The sequence below is a fragment of the Budorcas taxicolor genome, chromosome 8 (assembly GCF_023091745.1).
Source record: "Budorcas taxicolor isolate Tak-1 chromosome 8, Takin1.1, whole genome shotgun sequence".
Classification (NCBI taxonomy): Eukaryota; Metazoa; Chordata; class Mammalia; order Artiodactyla; family Bovidae; genus Budorcas; species Budorcas taxicolor.
This window is the reverse complement of record NC_068917.1, coordinates 87,906,741-87,919,318: the sequence shown is the minus strand read 5'-3', so window position 1 is coordinate 87,919,318 and position 12,578 is coordinate 87,906,741. Positions and strand designations below refer to the sequence as shown.

Genomic DNA, 12,578 nt, shown 5'->3' with positions numbered 1-12,578 from the left:
GCAGGATTTGTCACTTGGCAGCTGCAAAGGCCTGCAAAAGCTCAGGGCTTGGGAAACTCCCAGAAAGTCAAGGCTGCGGCCCCCTGTCCAATCCACATTTCAACAGCTGGAGGGGATTTAGTTGGAATTGAGAGGAGATGGGAAAGGATGGTCCTGGAGGGAGCACTCACACCCTTGCTGGCCTTTGACCTTCCAGGGCTGCCAGCCAGGTCACTGAGCTCTCAGCAGCTGGGGTTCTCCAGAGGAATCAGCCTTTAGCGTCTGTTAGGGCTGCCATTGAAGGGAGTGAGTGTACTGTCACAAGGAGTATGCAAGAAGCTGGAAATTAAGGGTGAATAATTCTTACTCTAAAGACTATAGTGGGATTAAATGAGGTGATGGTTGTAAAGCATCCAAGCCTGTGCCCAGGTGTATCAGTATCAGGAAGGCTTTAAATTGTTGAGAATTCAGACATGGGAGTAGGAAATGAACTACATGATTTGCGTTTCTAAGGCCACAATATTGCAAAAATAATGAGTGCTTTCATGGAAAAAAAATTAAAAATGCTTTTTAAACAAGGTAACCCTTCCGATACAGAGGTGCACATATGTGGGCCATCAGAAGAATTTGCATCTAGACTAGTAGACTAAGAATTGGCAACTATGGTCCGTTGCCTGTTTTTGCATGGCCTGTGAACTGAGAATGTTTTTTAAATTTTTAAATAGTTGAAACAAACAAAGATAGGACAAATATTTGTGACATAATATTTTATGAAAATTAGATGAAACTCAAGTTTTGATGTGCATATGGAGCGAGACTGGCACAGCGCCACATTCATCCCTTCACGTGTTCCCTATGGCCGTATTCATGCTCAAGGGCAGAATGGAGGCACTACACCAGATCCATACAGCCCACAAAGCTTAAAATATCTACTTATCTGGCCTTTTACAGAAAGTTTTTCAGCCCTTGATCTAGACTGTTAAAATTGGTAAGAAAGACGTATTCATCTAGTTCTTCCCTTCTTGTGTTTTTATTTGGGGAAACAGGGAATGAGCTTGCATTGCGGGTTGCTTGTGTGCCCTGCATGGCATTTGGACATTTGCAGGCAGGGCCTCTGTGCCCATGCTTGGCACTGAGGAACATGTACAAAAGAGTGCAGGAAGCACAGGTGTAGGTGGACTGGGCACCAAGCTCCTAGACTCTTCATCTCACTCAGACAAGCAGGATTAGGACTGGACTGGAGCCTGCGAATCAGAGGCTGGGTCTGGCCTGGTGTCTAAGGAACACGGTGATGGTGGCTTCTCTCTTTCCTCTTTACTTCCCGCCCGCCCCCCAACCCTCCCAATACTGCAGAGGAGAAGGGACTTCCGTGTTAGGGAGGACATATACAGGCGTGAATTCCCTCTTGCAAGGGGCAATATGTTCTGGCTTCCCATCTGTTGGAAGACACCCTGGAGGAGATGTGCCCGCCTCGCCTGGCTGGGTCACAGATTCAGGCTTTTGCCTCATTCATCTTTGCCACCTTGAATGCCCAGCTAGCTGGAAGGAGACCCTGCCTCCCATAAGCCTCCCAGGGCTCTGCGTGGGGTACTGGGAAGTCCCCTGGTGAGTACAAGGCCTCTCCCTTTATTGCCAGGGAGACAGACTGGGATGTGGACCCCTTCTGACCAAAGGGAACAGGGAAAAGGAGAGAGCAGAGAAGCAGGGAAGGAGCAAGAGCGCAAGAAAAGAGGAAGAAGAAGCATGCAGAGGAAGCAGGCTAAAGAAGAAAAAGGGTAAACAGATGAAGGGAGGGAAAAGAGAACGAACAGCCAAGAAGGAAGGGAGGAAAAAAAGGAAGAAAAACAAAGCTTGAGCCATTTGCATGAATCTTGCCTGCGGGTCTGTTTGGAGGGACCGGCCTCTGTCGTGGGACCTCTCTTTTTCTGTCCAGTCGCCGAGGCCGGTCCCGTGGCTTCAGGAGGACAGTGGCCCAGAAGAGCGGGCACCTCGTTCTCTCAAAGGCCAGACCGGCTGGGAACCTGGACTGGGGTCCCTGACTGGCGCCCGGGAGGGAGTCGGACCCAGCCTCCTGCTCCTTGGCACCGTGTCCCTGGAGCACAGCGCCCTTGTTTCAGAGCACATTCTCGAAGGACCTGCGCATACCTGCGGGAGAAGCCAGTGGGAGACCCCCGGGCTGCCTACACACGGCGTGGATATCTGTGTGCAGGAGCTGCTGAGCGAGTCTTGGGGCCCCAGAGAGCCGAGGCACTCGTGGCCACTACTTCCCGGCCCTGCGTGTGGCCTCCAATGCAGATACTGTTCAGGACTCCACTCGGAACCAAGGTAGTTGTTCAAACCTTCCCGGCTAGGCTGAAATGCCTAGGGGCAAGTGCAGAACAGCCCGAGGTCTGCGCTGTGCCCAGCAGGAATGCTTTGGGTTTCTGGGGGCATCAAGAACGGAATCCTGGCTGGGTCAAGGCAATTATTGCCTACCTATGGATCTGGTCTTTAAAACACATTTCTAAAGAAAAGTCACACGTTAAAAAAAAATAGCTACAAAACAAAAATAAAGTAATTATTTCCAAAGGAACAAATCTGTAAATTACTTGAAGAGGGAGAATTTGAAGGGGAGAGGGAGGGATGTGTCTCAAGGCGCTGTCCCCAAAGGCTCTTTGAGCCCTGAGCTCACAGGTGTTTGAAACGATTCAAAACGAAAAGTCGGCACATGACTTGAAATGTTCATCAAGGAAGGCATCAATAGAGATTCGCTTCTCCAAAGAGAAAGTGATCATGCGGTCATCAGGAGGTGTGACTTAGGAGCGTGGAGACGGAGTAATTTTATAACATCGAGAGTTTCTGTTCTGAAGGCAAGGTAGATGTCGCCAGTCTTGAATCCAGACACTATGAGCAAGAATGGGGCACGGGGCCTCAGGACGAACGATGCGTTCCCGGCGGTGCCGGTATGCTCCTCCTGGCATGGTCCACGGAGACAGAGCCGGTGCGGCCACCTGAGAGCGTCAGCCACCAGCGTTAGCCTGCCCTGGGCCGGGGACAATCACAAGTGACCGCTTTCAAAAGAAGCTCCTAGAGGATGACTTTCGTTCTGGACGCCGACGCGACCGCGGGCGTCCTTGAGGAGACCGGGCACAAGGGCGAGGGACGCCGGGGTGCCAAAGGTGACAGAGACCGGGAAGTCCTTCGCGGCTCCGTTCCCGGCGGACTTGGGCTTGGAGGGAGGTGTGGCGCCCACCACCCCCACCCCACCCCCGCCCGCCTCCAGCAGCTGCCTACCAGAGGTTGCGCCGAGGGGTGAGCAGATAGGTCCCGAATGGGTTCCCATCCCCGACTCTGTTCTGCGGAGTAGGACACAGACCCTCGACAACTTGGAGAGGAGACAACGAAAAAGGGCCGGGGTTCGGTGGGTGCTGGAGGGGGAACTGGGCCCAGAACACTCCAGGTAATGCAGAAGCACCCAGACCTGGTCACAGACCTTGCCCGGGCCTGCGCACAGCCGGACTCAGCTTCCTCATCTGTACAGTGCTTTGGGCCCCCTTTGCCCCATCGGCTCCAGAAACCCACCCGGGAGGCGCCAGGGGAGAAGGAGCCCTTAGGTGGAGGAGGGGAAGGTCTGGGACCTGCGCTCCTGGGCTGAGGGGGTGCGGTTACGGAGGGAGGTAATCCTCTCTCGCGCTGTTGCGCTGACGGCGCGGCTGTGGGGTCTGAGGAGGAGAGCAGCAGTGGGGAGGGGGCCCCACCCGGCGTCCGGGCGGCGCCGAGACCCCCCTGCTGCCCGGAGCCCCTCATCGCCCGGCCCGCGGTGAGGGCGGCTGGCTGCGGGCGCTGAGGTCACCTTTTCCACTGCGCCCGCCGAGAGCGGACGGTTTCCGGGATTTTCGAGGCGGCAGCAGCGGCGGGAGGCCCGGGCTGGAGGAGCTGGGCCCGGTGGTTGCACCCCTGAGGCGGGGGCTAAAAGGCTGGGACCGCGCGAGAGGCCCTCAGGCCCCTTCGCCCAAGGGGGTTTTCCCTTCTCTGGGCCTCTGTTCCCCACAGGGAGGAGGGACCCTTCTCTCTGGGAAGGAAGGAGGAAGGACCCCACTCTCTGGGAGTCATTTGCCGGCCAATAATGCTGCAATTCCCAAGCAAAAGAGGCCCTGCTGCTCTTTGTGAGTATGTTTTCGCCTAAAAGGGGGTTTATCTGTAGATCTTCAGAGAGGGGAGATCAGAGGCCTACCCACCCAGGGAAGGGCCTTGAGGGGTGACAGGGAGCCCTTTGGACCAGCGAGGGTCTCCAATGCTCCCCTAAAGAGCCATGGGCCGTATTCCTGGTGCCTGCCATGGCTCAGACCTCAGCCTCCAGAAGCTAAGCCTAAGTAGCTGAGGGGAAGTGTTCCCCTTCAGCATCTGCGAAATAGGGTGGGGGCTGGACTGCACTAGTTTTCTGACTCCCAAAAATCTAGAGGTGAAGCCTCAATCCTGAAAATAAGCTCCTACCCCTAAACCTGACCCAGAACTGGAGGCAAAATGGATTTGGTGAGAGTTGATCAATGTGATTCCCAAGTCCTCCGATCTGGGTCCTGGGCTCCGCTGGTCTGGAGGACCTAAGACCCTCAGGGAGGCAACTGCCTAGAGCAGAGATAGTTCAAAGCCAGGTGGCTTCAGTTAAGGGCACAAATAGAAGGTAAAGGGAGGGAGCAGGGGTTCACAGTAGGCTACCCATAGGCTATGCCCTTGGGAAGGTATGGAAAGAAGGAGGTGGCTGATGGGCCCTACTAGGTGGAAGGAGGTGAGAGGAAAATGGGCCCCATGCCATATGCACCAGGACCAAATAGAAAACAAACCTTGCTCACTGTGGTCCCTGGGCCAGTACTTTCCTCTTGCTGGGCCTTAGTTTCACCATCTGAGAAAGTAGGTGGTTGGACTGGATGACACACAAGCACCTATCTAGGGAGGGGTTCTCTTTGCCTGTGAGCTAGAAGAGACTCCCAGCTGGACTGCCTAGAGCTCTGGGAGACACTGGCTTTTCTCTGTTTGCCTGGTGGCTGCTGGGCCAACTTAGGTGGCACAGACCCACTCCCCGTCTCTCTACCTCTCACCAGGAGAGAGGCCTGCCTTGTGTGGGATATCCTCACTCTTAATGGGGTCCCACACTATCCCCTTCTGAGCAGCCATGTGACTCATAAGATCACCCACATAGGGAGCAGCTGGAGGTCTCTTCAGTCCTGAGGAGGGCTGGGAGGTTCAGAAAGGTGCAGCCCTGGCTGAAGTCACTCAACAACTAGGGGGACAGGCAGCTAGGCTCTTAGAGCCTCTGGTAAGACATTCTCTTTGTCCCTGTGGACAAAGAGTCTTGGGCATCTCATTCACAGGTGCCAGGGCCTCACCACTGGCAGCTAGAGCTTGACAAGCTGCATCATCTTGAGGTGAGGCAGGGCCACGGGTGTAGTAAGTAGGTCCTGTTTCCCAGAGGTGATCACTGAGGTCCCAGGCAGAGCTCACATGGGAAAGAGAAGAGGCCCAGGACCCCAGCTGAGGGACTCCCAAGGGACAGGAGGAGAAGGGTAGGCACCCTCCCCAGTCTCCCGGGGACACCCACCCATCTCCGCTGACACCTCACCCTCCTTGTCTAGACAAACTATTTACTCCTCCCTAGTCAATCCTATGGATCCACGGGAACAGAACCCCCCACTAAGTCCTCACAGCCTCCCTGAAATCAAATGTCAGCATCTTCTCTGGACAGGTCAGGAGACTGAGGTCCAGAATGGGGCAGTGGCTTGTCTTGAGTGACAATGCCAAAGAGATAGACTAAGTGGAGAGTTGAGCTTTGGGACTGACTCCCTAACTTGGACTAATATTCCCCTAATGATGAAGAGAGAGACCTGCAAAGCCTCTAGCCTTCCTCAATCATATTGGGGTCCTTAAGGCTCAGAGAAGAGGCAGGAGCCAGCGTTCATCTCCAGATTCCCAGGGCCCTCTGTGGCTTCTCATCCAGCTCCACCCAATACCCGTTTCCTCTGTTGCTCCAGAACTGCGAAAAGGCAAATCTGCAGCCTTTCCTTTTCCTGGCATCCACCTCTTGCTGTAACTAGGGGAACCCACCCGCTCCACAGCGTCTAGGGTTGTGTGGAAGGGTCCACATATCACTTGACAATATAAGCAAATTCTGGCTGGAGAAATCTGACTCTCAGGGCCGTCCCGCGGAAATGAGGCGGTGCCTGGTAAACTGAGGCACAGGTAGGATCACTGCCCTGAGAATTGCGCTCGGCCGGCCCACTGCTGCACTCCAGCCCCGAGGGCGGCCCTGCGTCCTGGCATGGAGGCTGAGCACCGCCACCCACTTCCCAGCCGAGCTTTCTACTCCTCCCCCGGATCTCTCCGGGGCTCCCTAACCCCTGCCCAGGCGGCCCGCCTTGCTAGCTGTCCCACCTTTCTTTACTGCCCCTCTTTCTGTCCTGCTTGCCTCTGTGCTCTCTGGCACGTCACGGCCCGCTGCCTCCCGCGCCTCTGTCGGTCGCTCTCTGCGCGCGTCTCGGCGTCCCTGGCACCCTCACGTCACCGTCTCGCATCCTGTGTGGCCCTCGGTGTCTCGCCCTAGACCCTCTCTCACCTCTCTCTCTCTCTCTCGATCTCCCATCCCTGGGGTTCTTGTGTCCCGAGCTCTGCGGCTCGATCCTTCTTGGGCGTGCGCTCCGCCGGGTCTCCCTCTGTCTGGGTCGGTCTGCCTCTCTCGCGGCCCCCTCCCTCCTGCCACCCTCCCGTCTCTGGCCCTCCCTCGGGCTCGGCCTGGGGGGTGAGGGGCGGTGTCGCGGGGCGGGGCGGGGCGGCCGGGCGGGGCGGGGCGGGGCGGTGACGCGGGGCCGACCAGGCTAGAGGCGCGGCAGAGCGGGGCGGGGGCGCAGTCTCGGGTCCGACCAGCCGAGCCCCGCGCGCCCCGCCCGCGCCCTGTGCCTCCGCCCGGCTGGCCGGCGGGGGAGGGGGCATGAGCCGGCGCCCGCGCGCCGCCGGGAGCTGCGGGCCGGCCTAGACCCCGCGCGGGCCCCGCGCCCCAGCCGCTGACGCCGCCGAGCTCCGGGAGCCGCGATGCAGCGGCCGGGGGAGCCGGGCGCAGCGCGCTTCGGGCCGCCCGAGGGCTGCGCCGACCACCGGCCGCACCGCTACCGCAGCTTCATGATCGAGGAAATCCTCACTGAGCCTCCGGGGCCCAAGGGCGCCGCTCCCGCCGCCGCCGCCGCCGCCGCGGGCGAGCTGCTCAAGTTCGGCGTGCAGGCGCTACTGGCGGCGCGGCCCTTCCACAGCCACCTGGGTACGTGCGGGGCCGGGGGCCGCGGGGCGCTAGCCGGGCTCGGCGGGAGGAAGCGAGCCGCGGCCTCTGCGGGACGCAGCTCCGGGCACGCAGGCCCCGGGTCGTTCCTTCGGCGCGTTCCAGGCAGGGAAGCAAAAGGGGCAGGCGCCGGGCCGCGCAGAAACCAGGCCTCGTGCCCGTGGGCCAGGCCAGCCGGGAGAGCATTCGCTCTCTTCTTCACTGCGACCCTGTGGTTTCCAGCCCCAAGGAGTCCAGCCCGGGGACCCGAGCCCGCATCCCCATCGCGGGCGCTGGACCAGACTGCGAATGTCAGACTTCGGGTCAAAGCGACCTCAGGCCGCGGGCGCCTGGGCCTTCGCCACAGGACTTGGGAGTGGCCGTGGCTGCCCAAGCTGGGAAAGCTGGACCTTGACGGAAGAGGCCCGTGTGTCTGAGTGCTGTGCTGGGGGCTGACGCTGGCCGGAGCCAGCCCAGAGCCTCCCGGAGCCCAGGGTCTCAGGCTGGCGACGAACCCGCCTGTGCTGTAGCGTAGACCCCCTTGGGCCTTGCCTGAGGACAAGAGGCTTGTCTGTGAGCTGCTGCCGGACTGGCCCTTATGCTCCAGATCGGCGGCACCTTGGCCGAGCTTGTATCAGCAACTCAGACTTTTTCTGCTCCTTTCAGTTCTCTTCTCTTCTTCTCTTGTCCAGGCCCTGCCTTGACCTGCCTGCCCTCTCCACTTCATTCCCTCTTGTGACCTTTCCCTATCTCTCTCCAACCTTCCTCTCAGTGGAGTAGGTCTGCCCTTCCTCTCACCGTTCTCCAAGGATCCCTTCTCCCCTCCCGCTGCCTCCTCACTTTCACCCGCTCATCGTGCCCAGGCCCTTCTTGACTCCAGCGGGCCTAACATCGCGGGTAGTGAGATGTATCTGGGCAGGGAGCCCTCCTTCCTTCTAGCAGGACCCCAGCCCAGGGCACTGACATCCTCTATACCCAGTGACCCTTCAGCCTGTGATCCGCCTGCCTGAGGGCCAGCGGGACCAGTTGGTTCGTTTTGAGTTCAATCTCTGCTGCTTTTTGCCTCCAGCTGCACTGTTAATAATTCGTTTGAAGCGGGCAAAAAAACAAAAAATCATTTAGGACTAATGAAAATTGAAATGTCTTCTCGGGGAAGAGTCTAAAGAGAGAAAGCAGGAAGAACAAATTTCCTATTTCTTGGGGGTGCTTTGGAATTTCCGGGATGCTCCCAACTTCACCTTCACTGACTGTTCTGCCTGTTCACTGCCTGTCTCTCGGGGTGGCTGTTTTGCTCTGCATAGACCAGCAGATTGCTTACTCCATTGAAACTCTCTTATCCCCCCCCCCCCACCCGAATGCAGCAAAGCCTATTTTGGTGGGGCAAATGCTCATGGTTCTAACTGTGCCGTTTTTTCTTGGTTTCCCTTTTCTATGACACACATACTCCGTTGGTTTGGGAGCTTCGACCTTGTTCATTGGGAATCCTGAAATGTCAGGGCAGCTGGGGCGTGGGGAACGCCAGGCAGAGCCCGGGTTGGGGAGGTCCCCCTCCCAGACTCTGGGAAACCCGGCGTCGAGAAGGGTCTGCCTTGCACAGATTTCTCACATCCCGGCCAGCACGAAAGTTTTATGCCGGGGACGCTGGCTGAGGGCGAGCTGTCGGCAGGGGCGCACGGTGCGAGGATCTCCAGGAGGAGGAGCACGGCTCGAGCTCACCCGGCTCCCCACTCTCTCCCCGCAGCCGTGCTGAAGGCCGAGCAGGCGGCGGTGTTTAAGTTCCCGCTGGCGCCGCTCGGCTGCTCCGGACTGGGCTCGGCGCTGCTGGCCGCGGGGCCTGGGCTCCCCGGCGCGGCGGCCGCTCCGCACCTGCCGCTGGAGCTGCAGCTCCGCGGGAAGCTGGAGGCGCCAGGCGCTGGGGAGCCGGGCACCAAGGCCAAGAAGGGGCGTCGGAGCCGCACCGTGTTCACCGAGCTGCAGCTGATGGGCCTAGAGAAACGCTTTGAGAAGCAGAAGTACCTCTCCACGCCGGACAGGTAGCGCGGGGCCAGGCTGGGCCCAGCGGGTAGTGGGAGGGAGGCTGCATGCCCTGCTGAGGGTGCACCCCGCTCTTTCCAGAATAGATCTCGCCGAGTCCCTGGGTCTGAGCCAGTTGCAGGTTAAGACGTGGTACCAGAATCGAAGGATGAAGTGGAAGAAAATAGTAAGTGTCTTCGCGGTTTTCTGTGTTCTCCGTTTGCCGCCACGCCCCTGCAGCCTTCGAGAGCTTCTCTCCTCTCCACCGTGGAGATCTGCGCCCAGTACTCCCGATTCCCTCTGTTCTGGTGCCCAGAAGGACCCTCCCTGCTCTCTGTCCCTCTGGGTGCCCTAGCTCAGCTTCCTTCCGGTGCCCTGGCCCAGCTCCTTTCTTGCTCCCTGAGCTCTCAGTGTTCCTGGAAGACTTGAACCCTCCGCCCGAAAAGTTCTGGTCGTTTTGCCCCAGCAGCGCTCGGACAAATGGCCACCATTTCCTAGGGGCTAGGCGCGGCCTGCCGGTGACCTCGTTGGGCTCTCCAGGTCCTGCCTGCCTCTCCAGGGCGCCGGGATCCCCGGCCAGTTCACCGCAGCGCCGCTGGTCTCCCTCGCAGGTGCTACAGGGCGGCGGCCTGGAGTCTCCCACCAAGCCCAAGGGGAGGCCAAAGAAGAATTCCATCCCCACGAGCGAACAGCTGACGGAGCAGGAGCGCGCCAAGGAGGCGGAGAAGACGGCGGAGGCGCCAGGCGAGGCCAGCGACCGGAGCCACGAGGACTGAGCACGGCAGAGGGTGCGGGTCCAGGGAACCCCAGCGCAGTCGGCGGCTCCCAGAATCTGCCGAAAGCCGCGAGTCGGCCCTTCTGCGTCCACGCCGTTTGCTTTCTAAACTTTTTATCATTACCTTGAATGCGGACAGTTAGGGGCCAAACAAGGACAGACCCTGAAGCTAAACCGAGGCCCCAGTGCGCTCGCGGGCCCTAGCCTGGAAACTCACATCAGACGCGGCAGAAGGTCGCCTCCGCTCGGAGCTCAACTGCGCCAGGCGATCCACGCGCGTTCACGCCCTGCTCCTCTCCTGCACCCCCCACTCGCCTCTGGCCGGACCCCGGGCCCAGACGCCTCCAGGCACACACGCGCTTCCATGCGTCGGGGACCCCGCGGCCCGGCGCAGGCCACCACGGCCGGAGAAGGCGCCCAGACAAACCGACGTCGCTGGGGCCCCTACCCCTCTCTTACGAAGACGGTGATTTTTTTTTCCAATAAAATATTTTATGACACAGCGGGACTTGATGAGGGAGTTTCTGAATCCGCGAGGTTGGAGGGGGACACGGCGAGGTAAGAGGGACACACGCAGTGGCTTCTGAAACATCCTTGCCCCGGGGTTCCATGGATGCGAGCCTTAACCAGCTCCACCGGGCCGGGCCGGCAGGCAGAAGGCTCGGTTGCTGCAGGATCCTAGGAATCGCTTCCACTTTGGGCATGAGAGGCCAGTCTGAACCTGCTCCCTTTCTTCTCGGCCCAGGGCGCTGCGGATGGCAGCAATCAGGCTACACAGCGGTCGCCAACAGGAGCGGGAGCCCCAGGCCACCGCGCTCTCACTCAGCAAGTGGCCCCAGGCTGAAAACAGCCCGATTGTTGGTTCGGTCTCAGGAACTATGAGGTCCTTGAGATTTTCTGGTCAGCCCTTCCCAAGGTTGACAGGAAACCTAGGACTCACCTCGAGGCCGGCCACCATCAGCAGCCCTTGCTTGCAGAGGCACCCGGCTCCCGGAGTTTTGACACTTTCTACAGTATACACCCGGGCCAAGGCACCTGGGAACTGAGTGGGGGTACCTGAGGCAGAGGGCAGAGGACCCCAAACTGCTCACAGTCTTTCAGGGTGCCCCTTTCCAAGGGCATGGCCTGGTGGCAAGTGCTTGCTGCCCCCCCCAACCCAGCCCCTTTTGCTAGGGAAGGTTTCCAGTTGCCTCCTCCCTGACCTAAACTGGGCTGCGAGCTCCCCAGTTGGTTTCTGTTTTTGTGCTTTCTAGGACTACCACCAGGCTATGGAGATGGGGAAATGGGCACACCGCTGGTTAAAGCTAGGAGACAGACGGAAACTTGGCTCTGCAGAGTTCCAAACAGGAACAAGATTTGAAACCAGGTCCTTGCAGGTGCAAACAGAGACGGAAAGAGTCAGGAACATTATACTGAGATGCAGGCTTTGAATTTCAGAATGTGAAAACCGTTATGGCTTTCACCTGCAGTGGCTGATAGCTTCCTTTTGAAATCCGCCTCTTGACTGCCCTTTCCTGAAACTTGCAGTTGGACTTCTGGTACCCAAACATCACTGGCCTTGGTTTGAGGCTGGGAGGACTGAAAAATAGGATGTTTTCTGAGGTTGGCAGGCAATTCTCTGCAAGCCCCAGCCCTGCCAAGTCTTTGGGAAATCAACTCCCTTTCTAGGCTCTTAACCTCAAAAACAGCTCCCAGACTACTCACTTGCCACTGTCCCCTGAGGGCCCTGAGAAAAACCTGTAGGCAGGAGGGAAGAAATAGACCATCAGTGTGTGACTGCAACTCCTAATTCCTTCCATCCCTTAGGGTTACCTCCAGGTCTGCTCAATGTAGTGGTCCTGCCAAAACCTTCCTACAGCAGGCCCAGGCTAGCCAAATCAGGTACACTACTGAGATTTTTAATCCTCTCCACCTCAAAGTGGGACAGGAGTGGGAGTGAAAATTCAAGAAGTTCTGTCCCTCCTTGGCCTGGGAGAGATTTCAGCACAGCTTTTGTCAACTATGCAGAGTTGCAGAAGACAAGAGGAGTGAAAGAGGAGAGAGGAGGCATACCGACCTGCACCCCTCCAGTCCATTCTGGGACCTCGTTCTGGGTCCTCTGGGTCCTCAGGTTTCATTAAATCTGCGGAATGCAACCTCGGGCGGATTGCCTTGTGGTTCTTTGGTGCTTCCCCAAGGCAGCCCCCTCACTGGACTGGAGGAAAGAGCCTTAAAGGACCAGAGCTCTAAGGGAGGGAGGGCGTCGGAGGAAACCGGCTCCGGAGCACAAGGGCCCCAATATTACAGTAAGTACAGCTCCTGCAGGCACAGATGGGGAACCTGACGCGGGCACCGCTGTCACGAGGTCACCAGCCGGTCAGTGGGGGAGCTGGGCCCCTGTAGAAGGGGTCCAAATTCCAGTGCGGGCGGGGGTGGGAGGGGTTTCTGTCACTGCCCGCGCCTTTGTGCTCCTTGGCGGACAGGGAGCGGGGCGACCGCAGTAGATCGAGACCTGGAGGCCCCGGAGAGGACCGAGCTGCTAACTGACCGCGT

At 58.7% G+C, this 12,578-nt stretch overlaps 1 protein-coding gene across 1 annotated transcript; it reads left to right on the top strand.

The window, feature by feature from the left end:
• Positions 1-7,038: 7,038 nt before the first annotated feature.
• On the top strand, positions 7,039-10,047 carry BARX1 (BARX homeobox 1). The gene is made up of 4 exons (XM_052645353.1): positions 7,039-7,261; positions 9,000-9,291; positions 9,374-9,458; positions 9,883-10,047. Exons 1-4 carry the CDS (start codon positions 7,039-7,041, stop codon positions 10,045-10,047), a joined length of 765 nt encoding a protein of 254 aa, XP_052501313.1.
• The last annotated feature ends 2,531 nt before the right edge of the window (positions 10,048-12,578 follow it).

Bases quoted from the DNA above. Each gene is read 5' to 3' on its own strand.
- BARX1 (XM_052645353.1), top strand. From the start codon at position 7,039: ATGCAGCGGCCGGGGGAGCCGGGCGCAGCGCGCTTCGGGCCGCCCGAG. The intron at 9,292-9,373 runs GTAGCGCGGGGC...CGCTCTTTCCAG, and splicing joins TACCTCTCCACGCCGGACAG to AATAGATCTCGCCGAGTCCC. The intron at 9,459-9,882 runs GTAAGTGTCTTC...TCTCCCTCGCAG, and splicing joins GGATGAAGTGGAAGAAAATA to GTGCTACAGGGCGGCGGCCT.